We start from the raw sequence: 19,011 nt of genomic DNA, 5'->3' as shown, positions 1-19,011 counted from the left end.
GATGATGACTGCGTACATCCCAGAACCTGGGGTCCCTGCACATCAACGGCGCAGTTGGCATTTGATCCTCTTGGCTACAACCCTGCTTTTCTTACCCAGATAGTCTTTTCTCTCCTCATCGATTTTCAAGAAGTCGTGGATCCTCGACATGGAAATTCTGGGGTCTCCTCCCATGTTGGATTTTCCTAAAAAGAAGGGAATAGTTATACAATGGAGGCACTGACAGTGTGACATCAATTCTTGATTCCATTCATAGACTTGCATGTGATTTGTAAGTCCCAAAGAACAATAACTACAATACGAATACAGTCTTGCTACAGGCTAGTGCCTGAGGAGGGTACGCTAAGTATTGCACAGTATTTAAACCAGAACTTTCGACCATGTTTAGATGAAGCAAAGACGGAAGCCAAACTTGGCCTCTTCTACCAAATTACCTACTGCCGTATTCTTACCTCAGACTTCCTCACCAGCTTCTGTCTTTTCCACAAAGTGACTTACCACCTGTGGAGCCATCCCTTCTAGGGAGGGATGCACAGCGGCTAAGATATATCAGTAGATGGGACCTACCGTTGGTCATGAGGATGATCACATGCCGGATATCACTGAACTTGTCGGGGTTGCGCTGTGAGTGCAGCATCATCATGTCGTAAACAGTTTCGATAGCACGACGGGTGTTCATGCCCGTTTTGTCATCGTGTTCTGCAGAATAGAGAGACAGACTCAGGTGTGTACTTCAAAGGGGCATCCAGTGAAAAGAAAAGAGCTCGACCTCTTACCCAATCGTTCATCATTAACAAGCTCCAACAATAATGGCTCTTGAATGTCCCCTTGCTTGACAATGTCTGTTTGGAATGTAAAACCTATTGTGACATAATTCACTACTATAAATAAGCCCTCACATTGCATACAAATGACCATTATAATCAGATATTCTAGGAATTAGCTCTTGACCGGCTATTAATCCATAATAACACCTAGTGGTGAGACAGATAATGATCACACATTCCACACAACCGTGATTGCACTCATGCCTTACCCTCTTATGTGACCTCGAGTGGTGAGATGGTTCGTAGCACCTCAGCCTTTGTCTTTCCAATGCAAATGTCACATGGAACTTTACTGATTCAACGCCTCAAGTCCAATCTAGAATGCTGTTGATATGCACACTCTGCACACGCATGATATCACACTTGATAGTAGAGACATCTTGAAGAGGATCAGCATTTCATGCCACAGATCTTGGAAAAGTCTCAACCTCCCCAAATCCCAGTGTCTCTTCTCCCTCACATCCCCATTAGGCACTCCATTGAGAATGAGCACATCTGAGTTCTTTTACACTTGGAGGGACATCACTTCAAACAGCATTGTGTGAGATATGTTTCAGATGTTCTGGTTAGGCTGGGTAACAACCAGTGGTGTCTATTTAAATTACAACATGAAATGAAGAACATCTGCTTCCAAGAGGCGCATAAAGAGAGTTTACTCAATGTGCTTCCTTATCCTGAAGACAGTCCCAGTTGAACTCTTCATCTGGAGTTTAGCGGTCGTGGTAAAACCAGGAGCAATCAAGTTTTGTGCCTGTTTTTTCCTTCAGGGTAACTAGGTGTGGAACACTTGGTCAGGTTTGAAATGGTGATTTACCTAGGAAAGCTATTATGTCCCCTTTTTATGGTTCAAATGTGGGCTAGGGGTAGCAGGCAGTTGGCATATCAACAGACTGACTCACACAGAAAGGTAAAAGCAGCTTTGGCAGATAGCGAGAATGCATAATTAGCATCTACCCTGTCCATATGACTCTATATGAATAGCTCTCTGAGTGACAGAGCCTGAAATTTGGTAGCTTCAGCAGGAAACAGATGGCAACCAAGAAAACCACTTACCTGGAGAGAAATCGAAGAGGACAAGAATAGGGCAGCTTAAATGGTGCATCAATTAGTCTAGTGAGGACTACATAGAGGTCTTACGTGAGGCTGGCACTGCATAGAGAGATGCCACTCTCGTTAACACACAGTTCCTTCAAAAGTCCTTAATGGTAAGGTATGAACAACAGACTGGTGTTTGAAGATATGCTGCATGTGCTGCTAGGTGACCACATAGAGATGTGTATGCCATCCCGGCCTCTTCCTAGGGCAAAAAGTGGAAAGTAAAATACTGAACTATTAGAGGGTTGATGATTTGAGGAGTTAACTACCTGACAAGCCCATTTAACTACAAACCATACTCTTGTGAAATGCTTTGCATAGCTTCCTTTAAGATGTGGGAACCTCTCACTCTAAGGCCTCAGGTGCCAAATCATTGGATTAAAGGAGTTGGGTTTGAGATGGAGCATTTGGCGTTGATGCAGACTGGGCCAATCTGGAAGTAATGGAGGTCTTTGATGTGGATGCATGTCCATTGCCTAGAAAAGGGAGCTCCCTGGTCCATGGGCCCATGTTTGAACCATGATTATGAGTGTCATTGGCGCTTGCATTTTTTTGTACACGGCATAAGAGATCTTTGGAAGTGAGGGGGTAAACAAATGCAAATGTCCTGGACCAGTCGATCAAATAGTGCATTCTGAAAGACTGGATATTTAGAGACCTAGAGGAGAGGTTTTGGCAGTTGACGATTGTTGCAGTTGCATGATGTGAATAGTAGTCCAGTCCTTGTTGTAGAGAACATGAGAAACCGCCAATGCGCGTTTCGTCACCACCGTGACAAGTGTGCTCTTCCCTGCTTTTAAATGTAGTACATGATGGTCACATTGTCTGTTCAAATTAAGAACGGCTTGATACGCAGCCTGGTTGAAAATGCCATTGCCAATGTGGTGAAACCTCTCCAGAGGGGACCACTGACACTGAGCTTTGTTGCCAGGCATGGGTGCTTCCAACCCTGCAAAAAATACTTTTAAACTTTGAGCTCTACTAACATCAAATCCTCCCAATCCTGTTCCTCTTGCGACTACTGTTTGGTCAGATATTCCTGCAATAGACTTGTGTAATTGAGCGATGGGGACCAACGCAATGCATGACACCATAATTCCTTACAGGTTAATCCTCACTATCAGAGTGCTAGATGTCTAGTAAAGAGGAAGCCATCTCTGAAAGTTCATGACTGACTTTGTTATAGAAGCGCACTTCCCAACACAAATTTAAAGTAGTGGCAAGCAAATTTTCATAAAAGTAATCTGAGACAAAATCCTAACTTTGCGACTTTCGGTATTCAAAAAAGGCATTTAGGAGTAGTAAAGTTAGGATTTTGTCTTAAGTTTGTCTTAAGTTTTGATCTCAAGACAAAATCCTAACTTAAGTTACACTTAAGGTAAACTTAAGTTAGGATTTTGTCTTAAATTTTGGTCTTAAGACAAAATTCTAACTTAAATTAAATTTAAGTTAGGATTTTGTCTTAAATTTGTCTTAAGTTTTGGTCTTAATTGCATTGTGGTGAGAATGGAACGAGTGGATTGTACCTTATTCAGCATAATCATTACTGAACTGGGTATGTTTAATTGCTTGTGAAGCAAATTATTGAGAGATTTAATTTGTATTCACTTTATGTAATTCTGTTAAAAGGTCAGTGTGTTCTATCGACCTTCTGTCTTACTTACACATTACAATTCAGTTTTGTTTTTACCACAAAGTGGACTTTGAATTTGAGCTGTGTTTGAGATTTGGACAAGAAGCATGAAGGAAATGAGCAGTGGAGTGCCTGCTTGCAGCAGTTAGCAATCTAGACATGCCAGGGACAGGGTTAGAAAACACGCTTGCCTAGCGGGCGCTTTCCCGTGAGAGGATGCGTTCAGTTGGTTGTGAAGCCGATTTTTAGGTCTCGTTGAGCCAGCACATGCGCTGCTCTGCGAGAAATTTAGTGTGGGTTTTCAAAGTGCTGCCACAGGCTTTTGGTGGCCTAGTGCTTGCGTTCACACGAGCGTGCACGCGCGCAGCCACCATGTGGGTTTCTGTCGAGGCTCATTAAGCCATGCGTGCCTCAATGAACTTTCACTTTCGTGCTTGTTTTCATTCCTCTCTGAAATGTACTCGCTACAGTGGTCTGTTGAAAGTGCGCATGCGCCACACTGCCTTTGCCATTGGTGAAGCGTCCTTTCCCGACGTGCCTTCTGATTTTGGCTGAGTGGTTTGTACACAAAATGGCTGGAGCCCCTATTCCGACCAAGCCCTTTTTCGACTGCCCGTCCTGGTGAGTCACAGCGCCCATTGGGAACCGCATGAAGAGACTGCAAGGTTCCCCGTAACCTGTTACAATAGTATTCAGTTTGCACTGTAAGCCAGACTTTGACAGGGCTGCCAGGTCCCCATCTTTGGCTAAGCGCATCCCCTGCACATAAGCGCCATCCCTGCCGTACAGGGCTGTAGTCAGCCTACGCTGTTTATTATCGCCTCCAAAAGTAGCCTGCTTCTCGCCAGTGCATCTCAAGAAATTGCTGTTCCAGACCTGTGCAGGTCAGTATCCTTGTGAAGGTTAGGTTTACCTCCGTTTGCCCCATGCAGTCCCCAGCTCGAACCTACCCGGTGCATCACCCTGCAAACGCCTCGTGCCACTCCTTGCACCCCTACCAAAAAGTGCTGCTTTTCAGTGCAGCTTGTTGCCTACTCTCAAAAAAAGCTCATCGTACCTGGTGCTATATCCTGAAAAAAATGTTGTCCGGTGCTAACCTGTGCCCCTCAGAAGGTTGTCTTCATCTTATCAAAATCCGGCACCATTCCCTGATTCATTTATTTATGCATTTTTATATAGTGTGGATATTACCCAAAAGTGTCAGAGTGCTTTACAAAAGAGGCAAGAACATTACATGAGAAACTGAGTATAACAGAGTTGTAGGCGACGGTACCTATAGCTACTATGGTGAGAGTTACGTATTTACAAATGACCTATTCATTACAAATTGCATAATTAAAAGATTTAATGTGATTAAGGTTACACAAAACCATATTTACAGAGTTGAAGCGGAAAGGTCATTATAACTTGACAGTGTCATGTATCAGTCTGGGTCACTCCATTAAATGTGAGGGCATATCTGGTGTGGAGCTTGGGCAAGGAGAGATTATTGAGAAAAATGTCTTTGAAAGAGGAGAGTTTTAAGGTCCTTTTTGACGATCGATCCGGAAAAATGCGGTTGTGCGAAGATTTGGAGGTAGTGATTCCCAAATTCTAGTCGCATTAATTGAGAAAGATTGCGCCATAAGCCTCTCCTGTTTGAAGGTTCGAGCAGCAGATTTTCAGTATTTCGTGAAGGTCTAGAGTCACCAGGTATCTTTAGTTTACTTACTAGGTAGAGAGGGTGATGAATTGTGAATGGCTTTATGGGTGATACAAGCAGTCTTGCATATGTTTCTAGCTTCAATAGGAATCCAGCAAAGAGTTATCAACATAGGCGTGATATGGTAATTTCTTTTGGCCATGTAGACGAAACGTGCTGCCAAGTGGAGGACAGATTTCAAAGGAGATAAGTGGGTCTTAGGGAGGCCTGCAGGGAGAGAAATACAGCAGGAAATTATAAGTGTTTAGCCATGCAACAGCTGATTTTGCACCAAGGATATTGTGCTGCATAGTTAAATACTTATAAGGTCCCAAAGGCGAGACCTATTGGCTATGCCAATGCTTGTTGAGAGATGTCACTTGTATGCTCTTTACACAATTCATGAAAAGGATGAGTTATATTGACTTTCTATCTTACTTTTACGTTAAAATTTAGTCTTATATTTATGAATGTATGATGTTACAACGCATACATTTACAACGCATGCCTTTACAACACAATTTTTACATCACAACATCCTTTACAATGCGTACATTACATCGCATACCACTACAACAATTTTTTTACAACTACACTTACAACGCATTCCATTACATCGCATTATACCTTTACAATGCATACCATTACAACGCATACCATTACATTGCATTTAAGGAAAGTGTTGGATAGTGTAGGGGTAAAGACTACTATTCTAACTCCAGGGGGTGCAACAGTAAGGTAAGTGTTGGATAGTCTAGGGGTACTATGCGTTGTAATGGTATGCGTTGTAATGACATGCGATGTAATGCCTGTGTTGTAGTGACATACGATGTAGTGTCATGCGTTGCAGTGACATGCAATGTAATGGATGCGTTGTAGTGACATGCGTTGTAAAGGATGTTGCGATGTAGTGACTGCTTTAAAAATGTAGTGCGATGTAATGACTGCTTTGTAAAGGTTGTTCCCCTGTATTTACCAAAGTGAACTTTGAATTTTAACTGTGTTTAAGATTTAGGCAAGAAGAACAAGGGAAACAGGAAGGGCATTCCATTTTGCAGCGGTTAGCGCTCTAGATGTGCCAGGGCAGGATTATGAGCACGCTTGCTGCGCTTGGTGAGCCAAAGGCAAGCCTATGTGCGCCTGTCTGCGGCGGTCAATCAACAGCCCGGCCATAATGGACACTTCCACCCTGTCGCTCTTGGCGGCTATACCAGAGAAATATTTTGTACTGAATACAAATCGCCCCCTAGTGAGAATTGGGGAGGATGGGCTGTAATAGTAAAACAATGCACAGTGGTCACTAAGTTGACGGTTGAGTCAATCGAGGACATGGATCTTTTCTTGCTTAACTTAGTGTCCGGTAAAATGGCTTTTACTTTCCTTGCTGTCTACCGACCTCTATATTATATGAGTGGCTTTCCAACATTATTTTAAAATATGGTGTGTTCTTTATTGATCAATCATAATAAGTTAGTTATTGTAGGAGATTTTAACTACTGGGCGGATGAACTTGATACAAACCAAAAGGCCAACAATTTATGGAGCTCATGAATTTGCATAAACTAACGCAACATATAAAAAACCTAAGCACAATAAAGATCAGATGCATGACCTTCTCTGGTCTTTTCATGTCCAACTGGAGAATTGCACTATAGAACCCTGTGATTGCTGTGATCACCACACCATTCAGGTGGGATTATCTCCTAAAAAAATAATAGACATCTGATTTAATTTCCTACAGAAAGTGGGATAAGATTGGTCAGAATAATAATAGAGACCTTCGGAGGAACTAAACCTACATTTAGAAACAACCCAGATGAAGTAGTTCAAGTTTTTATTAACTGACTTGATAGGATAGGAAATGAGTGAGCTCCTCATATTAGCAGCAGGAAAAGCAAAAGAACACCTGCCCCTTGGTTTTCTACGGATTTAATAGAAGCTAAACTGTGCCTAAGGCACATGGAGAGGAAATGTTGTAGCACAAACGATGAAATATGTAAATTCTAAGAAGTCTCTGATACACTACAAAGAATTTAAAAAAGTAAAATTCACCTACTTTTCTAAAAGGGTCTGTGAAGCGGAAACCCCCGAGAGAAACCTTTAATATCATGAGCACCCTCTCGTTAATAGACAGAATTAGTTATCTTACAGGATTTCTCAAGAACTCTCCAATGGTCTGAATAGGTTCTTTATTGAAGAGGTAAGGTCAATTGAAGAGGCCATCATAGATAGCCCTAAGATTGGGATTGAGAAGTTAGAGGAAAAGAAACAAGACCACCTAAAGTTTGCCACGTTTACTCCTCTAAAACAAGAATCTGTTCAATACCTGTTGGCCAAAATGAAATCAGGCTTCCCCTGAGACCCTTGTCTTCCCAGCGTTATGCAGGCTATAGTCCTGGCCACCTCGACAACGGCAACGACCCCGACTCCACTACTCTCCTACACAACCTCGCCAACCTAGGATTGAAGCAGCTCGTCAACACTCCCACCCACAGAGCGGGTCACATCCTCGACCCCATCTTCGCAGGAGGAACAAACATCTGCTTTTGCCACACCACCTAGCCCCTCTGGACTGACCATCACTGCGTCTACTTCACCTCCAACACCACGACCGCACTCAAACCCGCCCTACGCCCGCCATGACAGAACTGGAGCAAGGTCACAGAGGAGCACCTCAACACCACCCTTCGCCAATGCCCCCCCATCGCCGCGACCGACCCCAACGCAGCAGCCAGGGAATTTCCCCGCTGGGTCTCCCGCTGTGCCAACAAGCTCGCACCCCTCTGCCCCCTCCAAACAACACCCGCTGAAAGCCGCCTGGTTCACCACAGAACTTCATGAAGCCAGACGCTTCTGCAGACGCCTAGAGAAAACCTGGCGAAACCTGAAAACCATGGAAGCACGGAACAACCACAGGAGGGCCCTGAAGGAATACCACCAGTGCATAAGAGACACCAAACGGACCTTCATGAGAGAAAAGTCCAGACTAACGCGACCAATGCCAAGGAACTGTTCAACGTCATACAGCAGTTCACAAAACCCACCTGCAAAGCCACGGACGTCACACCCTCCCAGGAACTCTGCGAAAAGCTCAGCTCCTACTTCCATCTGAAGATCAAGGCCCTCTATGACAACTTCGGCGAACCGATGACGAGCACCAACCCCCTACCCACCGCCGCAGATAAACCAACCATCGCGTCCTGGGATCCCGCTACCGTTGAACTCATCACTGCTACCATGAAGAAAACCCACTCAGGAGCCCCAACGGACCCCTGCCCACCGCACATCTTCCACAGAGCCGCCATCGTCATCGCACCCAAACAAGAATGCACCATCAACGACTCCCTCAGATCAGATGACTGGAAATGGGCGGAGGTAAAACCCCTCCTCAAGAAACTATCAGCCTGACCCAACGGATCTGAAAAACTTCTCTCTCCTTCCCTTTGCGGCCAAAGTCACCAAGATACTCATAAACACCCAGCTGACCGCCTTCATGGAAGAGAACTCCATCCTGGATGCCTCCCAGTCTGGATTCCGCAGCAACCACAGCACCGAGGCTGCCCTCCTCGCCGCCACTGATGACATCCGCATGCTACATGACCAGGGACACACCACGGCCCTCATCCTTCTAGTCCTCTCTGCAGCCTTCGACACCATTTCACATTGCACTCTCGCAGCCGGACTACATGACGCGGGAATACAAGGAGACGCCCTCAACTGGATCCAATCCTTCCTCTCCGGCAGAACCCAGAGGATCCGACTCCCTCCCTTCCTATACAAACCCGCGGAAGTCAACTGCGGAGTACCCCAGGGATCTTCACTCAGCCCCACGCTCTTCAACATCTACATTGCCCCCCTCGCCACCATCGTCAAACAGCAAAGGCTCAGCATCGCATCCTACGCCAACGACACCTAGCTCATCCTCTCGCTCACGAAGAACCCCGAAGACACCAGACTCTGTTTCCAGGAAGGTATGAAAAACGTGGCAGCCTGGATGACGGACAGCTGCCTGAAGCTAAACTCAGAGTAGACCAAGGTCCTCATCCTCGGTCCCTGCACCTCCGCCAGGGATAACACCTGGTGGCCCTCTGCCCTTGGGAGTCCACCCACCCTACAGACCATGCTTGGAACCTCGGCATCATCCTTGACTCCTCCCTCTCCATGAACCGCCAGATCAACGCGGTCGCCTCCGCCAGTTTCAACTGCCTTCGCATCCTCCATAAGATCTTCAAGTGGATCCCCCCAAACTGCAGAAGGACCGTCACCCACGCACTCATCACCAGCAGACTGGACTACGGCAACGCCATCTACACCGGAATCAACAGAACTCTTCTGCGCAGACTAAAGACCATCCAGAACACCGCAGCCAGACTCGTCCTTGGGACACCGCGCCATGAGCACATGACCAAACACATACAAGGCCTCAACTGGCTCCCCATCGAGAAGAGGATTGCCCTCAAACTCCTCACTCACGCCTACAAATCCCTCCACAACATCGGACCCATATACTTCAACGAGAGAGTATCCTTCCACGCACCCAAGAGGAACCTCCGCTCCGCCAATCTCACCCTGGCAGAGGTCCCCAGCATCCGCAGAAACAGAACCGGCAGGAGAGCTTTCTCCTACATCGCAGCCAAAACCTGGAACGAGCTCACTGTGAACAAGACCTGACTCTTCGACTGATCCGGAGCCGCCCCCCCACTCCCCCAACGCCTTCAGACCCTATATAAACCCCTGATTGATTGATTGATTTATAGCAAAGCCACTTAATGGCCTATTTGAAGATGGGAATATTTCCTGATGATTTTTAAAAAAGCCATAGTACTATCGCTAAAAAAAACCAGGTATAACCCAGAGGTACTAAAGAACTACTGCGCCTCCTCCCTATTGCCTTACAGTGCCAAACTCCTTTGGTCAAGTGTGCACAGCCATACTAGGTAGTAACGCAGGACATCAGAGGCCAATGACCACAGCCCCCCCGGCTGATGCCCAGTAGCCCTTTTTCCCCATGGCCCTCCAAACGGGGCCTGATATGTTCTTCAATATGTGGATCTCCTCGACTATTAACCTGGTCACTTATTATAGTCTCACCTATATGCAAATTTTTGTTGTGTTCTTTGGAGGCACATATCGTTATAGCAACCGATCAGTGTCCACAGGGTGTTGTCAACAAAATGGTTCTGGCTGATATAACCAAGTGACTTTAAAATTTGATCTTCAGACAACAACAGTGGAGGGCTGTGCTGCCACACATCCTTAACAGGGTGTGCCAGGTGCATACCATGTAAGTTCGCTTTATTCCAGTTAATGTGGTGCTCCCAGTAAAATCGCAGACTCATGCCTTTCCCGGAAACACAGCATTATTGAAAGGCAGACTGGATGTTTGTAGCTACCGGTTTTCCTCTTTAGGTCTCGCATAGGCAGCGCATTCGCTGCCTGTACTAGGCATGAAGTAATCAGTATCTTAGGTGAAACAACGCCCATTGATGGGTCATTTCTCGCCTCTTGCTATTAGTTAACTTTTGTATTTTTTTTGTTAGCGGGCTTAGTATTGGTTCGTTAAATTTGGAAGCAGCACAGCCTCACTACAGTCACCTTCCGCTTACACAGCGTAGTTGTAATTTTTAAAATAGTGCACATACTTATTTGCATACAATAATGAGCACGGCGCGTGCTGTTAATCATGCATATTCAAGCTAATCCTGCTTCTTTCATTAAGCAACCGCTTCAGGGGCCGATGCGTCAGCAAGGCGTAAAGCCGATAAATATGCGCTTGTCTATCAGCTCCTGTTGTGTTCTACTGGTTCTTCTAAATGCGAGTATGATACTGTTGTACCTCAAGCACACCATGCGTGGGCGCTGGCAACGCGTAATAGAGCCATATCGGTCCCTTGCACGCAAGTGATGTTCTAGCTTCTCCGTTCCTCTCTATTGCTTCTTTCCTTGTGCTCTCCAGCTGCCAACTAAACCAATGGCAATCCACCAAAAGCTAAGCTCCCCGTCCAATCACATAAGCGCTTGTAATAGACCCGAACAGTGCTGAGAGTAGGGGTAAGGCGCATGCACGACGTCCAGTGGGTATGTGCTGTTTATGCGATGCAGGTGTTGTCGCTAGGTCGTTTCCTGTGTTAGGAACTAACCATCACCATCATGCTGCAGACCCTCCTCAGGCACCTCTACCCCTCCCGATGTCCACCTCCTCTACCGGAGCCCCCTGCGGCCGGTGCGCCAGACTACTTGGACCAAGCTGCGCAGATCCCTGGGATATCTGTACCACAATGTCTATCACAGATCTGATCACAGCTGCCCAACACAGCGTCACTGGCTACGCCATTTCAATGCACAAAATAACACCTTTACCGTGGGTACCGCAAGCGCACCCTTTACCCCTAGATCTGCTTTTCCTCTACTGTTCTCATTCCTACTTCTCTCATGCCTCCATGCTCTTACCCCCTTATTGACCTTTCCTCTGTTGCCCCCGTAGCAGCCTTTCTTCTGTTGCCCTCATACCTGCCTCTCCTTTGTTTCCCAATGTCTCCCTTCTGTCGTGCTCCCATATCTGCTTCTCTTCTGATGTGCCACCATACCTCGCTTTTGTTCCCCCATATGTCTCTCTTCTGTCATTACCCCTTAGCTGCTTCCCCTCTGTGGCCCCATTTATGCCCCTGCTGTTGCCATCATATCTGTCTCTGCTCTCTCTCGTTATTTGCATCCCCCTGGTGCTCCGATAACTGCTTCTCTTCAGCTCCATATTTGTGTCATCCTATATACACCGTTACAACAAACAAATGATGGACGGAATGCTGACAATGCAGACATTCTCCCCCAGTCAAGAGATCTGGGTTAAATCCATCGTTCTTTTGCCCACTACGCCACCCCAGTTCAGACATGGCCATATGCAAATCAGTCTTGACCCTGTGCCTCATGGGAACAGTCCAGCCCGAACTGCCAAGCCATGTCTTCACTGGACCAGAATCAAGCATCCTAGGACCGGTTTCTGGCTATCAGCCGTCATCAGCCAGGATAGCTTGACTCCAGTGGCGTAGTGAGCACGGGTCCCACGTCTGGGAATACCCATCCCACTTAGGGCGAAAAGCGTTACAACAAACAAATGATGGACGGAATACTGACAATGCAGACATTCTCCCCCAGTCAAGAGATCTGGGTTAAATCCATTGTTCTTTTGCCCACTATGCCACCCCAGTTCAGACATGGCCATATGCAAATCAGTCTTGACCCTGTGCCTCATGGGAACAGTCCAGCCCGAACTGCCAAGCCATGTCTTCCCTGGACCGGAGTCAAGCATCCTAGGACCGGTTTCTGGCTATCAGCCGTCATCGGCCAGGATAGCTTGACTCCAGTGGCGTAGTGAGCACGGGTCCCACGTCTGGGAATACCCATCCCACTTAGGGCGAAAAGCGTTAAAACAAACAAATGATGGACGGAATGCTGACAATGCAGACATTCTCCCCCAGTCAAGAGATCTGGGTTAAATCCATCGTTCTTTTGCCCACTACGCCACCCCAGTTCAGACATGGCCATATGCAAATCAGTCTTGACCCTGTGCCTCATGGGAACAGTCCAGCCCGAACTGCCAAGCCATGTCTTCCCTGGACCGGAATCAAGCATCCTAGGACCGGTTTCTGGCTATCAGCCGTCATCAGCCAGGATAGCTTGACTCCAGTGGCGTAGTGAGCACAGGTCCCACGTCTGGGAATACCCATCCCACTTAGGGCAAAAAGCGTTACAACAAACAAATGATGGAAGGAATGCTGACAATGCAGACATTCTCCCCCAGTCAAGAGATCTGGGTTAAATCCATCGTTCTTTTGCCCACTACGCCACCCCAGTTCAGACATGGCCATATGCAAATCAGTCTTGACCCTGTGCCTCATGGGAACAGTCCAGCCCGAACTGCCAAGCCATGTCTTCCCTGGACCGGAATCAAGCATCCTAGGACCGGTTTCTGGCTATCAGCCGTCATCAGCCAGGATAGCTTGACTCCAGTGGCTTAGTGAGCACGGGTCCCACGTCTGGGAATACCCATCCCACTTAGGGCGAAAAGCTTTACAACAAACAAATGATGGACGGAAAGCTGACAATGCAGACATTCTCCCCCAGTCAAGAGATCTGGGTTAAATCCATCGTTCTTTTGCCCACTACGCCACCCCAGTTCAGACATGGCCATATGCAAATCAGTCTTGACCCTGTGCCTCATGGGAACAGTCCAGCCGGAACTGCCATGCCATGTCTTCCCTGGACCGGAATCAAGCATCCTAGGACCGGTTTCTGGCTATCAGCCGTCATCAGCCAGGATAGCTTGACTCCAGTGGCGTAGTGAGCACGGGTCCCACGTCTGGGAATACCCATCCCACTTAGGGTGAAAAGCGTTACAACAAACAAATGATGGACGGAATGCTGACAATTCAGACATTCTCCCCCAGTCAAGAGATCTAGGTTGAATCCATCGTTCTTTTGCCCACTACGCCACCCCAGTTCAGACATTGCCATATGCAAATCAGTCTTGACCCTGTGCCTCATGGGAACAGTCCAGCCCGAACTGCCAGGCCATGTCTTCCCTGGACCGGAATCAAGCATCCTAGGACCGGTTTCTGGCTATCAGCCGTCACCAGCCAGGATAGCTTGACTCCAGTGGCGTAGTGAGCACGGGTCCCACGTCTGGGAATACCCATCCCACTTAGGGCGAAAAGCGTTACAACAAACAAATGATGGACGGAATGCTGACAATGCAGACATTCTCCCCCAGTCAAGAGATCTGGGTTAAATCCATCGTTCTTTTGCCCACTACGCCACCCCAGTTCAGACATGGCCATATGCAAATCAGTCTTGACCCTGTGCCTCATGGGAACAGTCCAGCCCGAACTGCCAAGCCATGTCTTCCCTGGAACGGAATCAAGCATCCTAGGACCGGTTTCTGGCTATCAGCCGTCATCAGCCAGGATAGCTTGACTCCAGTGGCGTAGTGAGCACGGGTCCCACGTCTGGGAATACCCATCCCACTTAGGGCGAAAAGCGTTACAACAAACAAATGATGGACGAAATGCTGACAATGCAGACATTCTCCCCCAGTCAAGAGATCTGGGTTAAATCCATCGTTCTTTTGCCCACTACGCCACCCCAGTTCAGACATGGCCATATGCAAATCAGTCTTGACCCTGTGCCTCATGGGAACAGTCCAGCCCGAACTGCCAAGCCATGTCTTCCCTGGACCGGAATCAAGCATCCTAGGAGCGGTTTCTGGCTATCAGCCGTCATCAGCCAGGATAGCTTGACTCCAGTGGCGTAGTGAGCACGGGTCCCACGTCTGGGAATACCCATCCCACTTAGGGCGAGAAGCGTTACAACAAACCAATGATGGACGGAATGCTGACAATGCAGACATTCTCCCCCAGTCAAGAGATCTGGGTTAAATCCATCGTTCTTTTGCCCACTACGCCACCCCAGTTCAGACGTGGCCATATGCAAATCAGTCTTGACCCTGTGCCTCATGGGAACAGTCCAGCCCGAACTGCCAAGCCATGTCTTCCCTGGACCGGAATCAAGCATCCTAGGACCGGTTTCTGGCTATCAGCCGTCATCAGCCAGGATAGCTTGACTCCAGTGGCGTAGTGAGCACGGGTCCCACGTCTGGGAATACCCATCCCACTTAGGGCGAAAAGCGTTACAACAAACAAATGATGGACGGAATGCTGACAATGCAGACATTCTCCCCCAGTCAAGAGATCTGGGTTAAATCCATCGTTCTTTTGCCCACTACGCCACCCCAGTTCAGACATGGCCATATGCTAATCAGTCTTGACCCTGTGCCTCATGGGAACAGTCCAGCCCGAACTGCCAAGCCATGTCTTCCCTGGACCAGAATCAAGCATCCTAGGACCAGTTTCTGGCTATCAGCCGTCATCAGCCAGGATAACTTGACTCCAGTGGCGTAGTGAGCACGGGTCCCACGTCTGGGAATACCCATCCCACTTAGGGCGAGAAGCGTTACAACAAACAAATGATGGACGGAATGCTGACAATGCAGACATTCTCCCCCAGTCAAGAGATCTGGGTTAAATCCATCGTTCTTTTGCCCACTACGCCACCCCAGTTCAGACATGGCCATATGCAAATCAGTCTTGACCCTGTGCCTCATGGGAACAGTCCAGCCCGAACTGCCAAGCCATGTCTTCCCTGGACCGGAATCAAGCATCCTAGGACCGGTTTCTGGCTATCAGCCGTCATCAGCCAGGATAGCTTGACTCCAGTGGCGTAGTGAGCACGGGTCCCACGTCTGGGAATACCCATCCCACTTAGGGCGAAAAGCGTTACAACAAACAAATGATGGACGGAATGCTGACAATGCAGACATTCTACCCCAGTCAAGAGATCTGGGTTAAATCCATCGTTCTTTTGCCCACTACGCCACCCCAGTTCAGACATGGCCATATGCAAATCAGTCTTGACCCTGTGCCTCATGGGAACAGTCCAGCCCGAACTGCCAAGCCATGTCTTCCCTGGACCGGAATCAAGCATCCTAGGAGCGGTTTCTGGCTATCAGCCGTCATCAGCCAGGATAACTTGACTCCAGTGGCGTAGTGAGCACGGGTCCCACGTCTGGGAATACCCATCCCACTTAGGGCGAGAAGCTTTACAACAAACAAATGATGGACGGAATCCTGACAATGCAGACATTCTCCCCCAGTCAAGAGATCTGGGTTAAATCCATCGTTCTTTTGCCCACTACGCCACCCCAGTTCAGACATGGCCATATGCAAATCAGTCTTGACCCTGTGCCTCATGGGAACAGTCCAGCCCGAACTGCCAAGCCATGTCTTCCCTGGACCGGAATCAAGCATCCTAGGACCGGTTTCTGGCTATCAGCCGTCATCAGCCAGGATAGCTTGACTCCAGTGGCGTAGTGAGCACGGGTCCCACGTCTGGGAATACCCATCCCACTTAGGGCGAAAAGCGTTACAACAAACAAATGATGGACGGAATGCTGACAATGCAGACATTCTCCCCCAGTCAAGAGATCTGGGTTAAATCCATCGTTCTTTTGCTTACTATGCCACCCCAGTTCAGACATGGCCATATGCAAATCAGTCTTGACCCTGTGCCTCATGGGAACAGTCCAGCCCGAACTGCCAAGCCATGTCTTCCCTGGACTGGAATCAAGCATCCTAGGACCGGTTTCTGGCTATCAGCCGTCATCAGCCAGGATAGCTTGACTCCAGTGGCGTAGTGAGCACGGGTCCCACGTCTGGGAATACCCATCCCACTTAGGGCGAAAAGCGTTACAACAAACAAATGATGGACGGAATGCTGACAATGCAGACATTCTCCCCCAGTCAAGAGATCTGGGTTAAATCCATGGTTCTTTTGCCCACTACGCCACCCCAGTTCAGACATGGCCATATGCAAATCAGTCTTGACCCTGTGCCTCATGGGAACAGTCCAGCCCGAACTGCCAAGCCATGTCTTCCCTGGACCGGAGTCAAGCATCCTAGGACCGGTTTCTGGCTATCAGCCGTCATCAGCCAGGATAGCTTGACTCCAGTGGCGTAGTGAGCACGGGTCCCACGTCTGGGAATACCCATCCCACTTAGGGCGAAAAGCGTTACAACAAACAAATGATGGACGGAATGCTGACAATGCAGACATTCTCCCCCAGTCAAGAGATCTGGGTTAAATCCATCGTTCTTTTGCCCACTACGCCACCCCAGTTCAGACATGGCCATATGCAAATCAGTCTTGACCCTGTGCCTCATGGGAAAAGTCCAGCCGGAACTGCCATGCCATGTCTTCCCTGGACCGGAATCAAGCATCCTAGGACTGGTTTCTGGCTATCAGCCGTCATCAGCCAGGATAGCTTGACTCCAGTGGCGTAGTGAGCACGGGTCCCACGTCTGGGAATACCCATCCCACTTAGGGTGAAAAGCGTTAAAACAAACAAATGATGGACGGAATGCTGACAATGCAGACATTCTCCCCCAGTCAAGAGATCTAGGTTAAATCCATCGTTCTTTTGCCCACTACGCCACCCCAGTTCAGACATGGCCATATGCAAATCAGTCTTGACCCTGTGCCTCATGGGAACAGTCCAGCCCGAACTGCCAGGCCATGTCTTCCCTGGACCGGAATCAAGCATCCTAGGACCGGTTTCTGGCTATCAGCCGTCATCAGCCAGGATAGCTTGACTCCAGTGGCGTAGTGAGCACGGGTCCCACGTCTGGGAATACCCATCCCACTTAGGGCGAAAAGCGTTACAACAAACAAATGATGGACGGAATGCTGACAATGCAGACATTCTCCCCCACTCAAGAGATCTGGGTTAAATCCATCGTTCTTTTGCCCACTACGCCACCCCAGTTCAGACATGGCCACATGCAAATCAGTCTTGACCCTGTGCCTCATGGGAACAGTCCAGCCCGAACTGCCAAGCCATGTCTTCCCTGGACCGGAATCAAGCATCCTAGGACCGGTTTCTGGCTATCAGCCGTCATCAGCCAGGATAGCTTGACTCCAGTGGCGTAGTGAGCACGGGTCCCACGTCTGGGAATACCCATCCCACTTAGGGCGAAAAGCGTTACAACAAACAAATGATGGACGGAATGCTGACAATGCAGACATTCTCCCCCAGTCAAGAGATCTGGGTTAAATCCATCGTTCTTTTGCCCACTACGCCACCCCAGTTCAGACATGGCCATATGCAAATCAGTCTTGACCCTGTGCCTCATGGGAACAGTCCAGCCCGAACTGCCAAGCCATGTCTTCCCTGGACCAGAATCAAGCATCCTAGGACCGGTTTCTGGCTATCAGCCGTCATCAGCCAGGATAGCTTGACTCCAGTGGCGTAGTGAGCACGGGTCCCACGTCTGGGTGGGAATACCCATCCCACTTAGGGCGAAAAGCGTTACAACAAACAAATGATGGACGGAATACTGACAATGCAGACATTCTCCCCCAGTCAAGAGATCTGGGTTAAATCCATTGTTCTTTTGCCCACTACGCCACCCCAGTTCAGACATGGCCATATGCAAATCAGTCTTGACCCTGTGCCTCATGGGAACAGTCCAGCCCGAACTGCCAAGCCATGTCTTCCCTGGACCGGAGTCAAGCATCCTAGGACCGGTTTCTGGCTATCAGCCGTCATCGGCCAGGATAGCTTGACTCCAGTGGCGTAGTGAGCACGGGTCCCACGTCTGGGAATACCCATCCCACTTAGGGCGAAAAGCGTTAAAACAAACAAATGATGGACGGAATGCTGACAATGCAGACATTCTCCCCCAGTCAAGAGATCTGGGTTAAATCCATCGTTCTTTTGCCCACTACGCCACCCCAGTTCAGACATGGCCATATGCAAATCAGTCTTGACCCTGTGCCTCATGGGAACAGTCCAGCCCGAACTGCCAAGCCATGTCTTCCCTGGACCGGAATCAAGCATCCTAGGACCGGTTTCTGGCTATCAGCCGTCATCAGCCAGGATAGCTTGACTCCAGTGGCGTAGTGAGCACAGGTCCCACGTCTGGGAATACCCATCCCACTTAGGGCGAAAAGCGTTACAACAAACAAATGATGGACGGAATGCTGACAATGCAGACATTCTCCCCCAGGCAAGAGATCTGGGTTAAATCCATTGTTCTTTTGCCCACTACGCCACCCCAGTTCAGACATGGCCATATGCAAATCAGTCTTGACCCTGTGCCTCATGGGAACAGTCCAGCCCGAACTGCCAAGCCATGTCTTCCCTGGACCGGAATCAAGCATCCTAG

The 19,011-nt window shown here is 48.4% G+C and overlaps 1 protein-coding gene across 2 annotated transcripts in view; it reads right to left on the bottom strand.

The window, feature by feature from the left end:
* The window catches only part of LOC146835421 (complement factor B-like), a 687,940-nt gene that overhangs the window by 487,001 nt on the left and 181,928 nt on the right, over positions 1-19,011 (bottom strand). The window contains exons 8-9 of one of the 2 annotated variants that reach the window (XM_085602982.1): positions 568-699; positions 96-185 (exon numbers count right to left, since the gene is read on the bottom strand). The exons of the other annotated variant lie outside the window; for it this stretch is intronic. Coding sequence (XP_085459108.1) covers positions 96-185; positions 568-699 — 222 coding nt within the window. The remainder of the gene's footprint in view (positions 1-95; positions 186-567; positions 700-19,011) is intronic. 2 annotated transcript variants of the gene reach the window in all.

The sequence above is a fragment of the Triturus cristatus genome, chromosome 4_2 (genome assembly GCF_964204655.1).
Source record: "Triturus cristatus chromosome 4_2, aTriCri1.1, whole genome shotgun sequence".
Taxonomy (NCBI): Eukaryota; Metazoa; Chordata; class Amphibia; order Caudata; family Salamandridae; genus Triturus; species Triturus cristatus.
The sequence above is the reverse complement of the archived record's forward strand: the minus strand, read 5'-3'. Positions and strand labels throughout refer to the sequence as shown.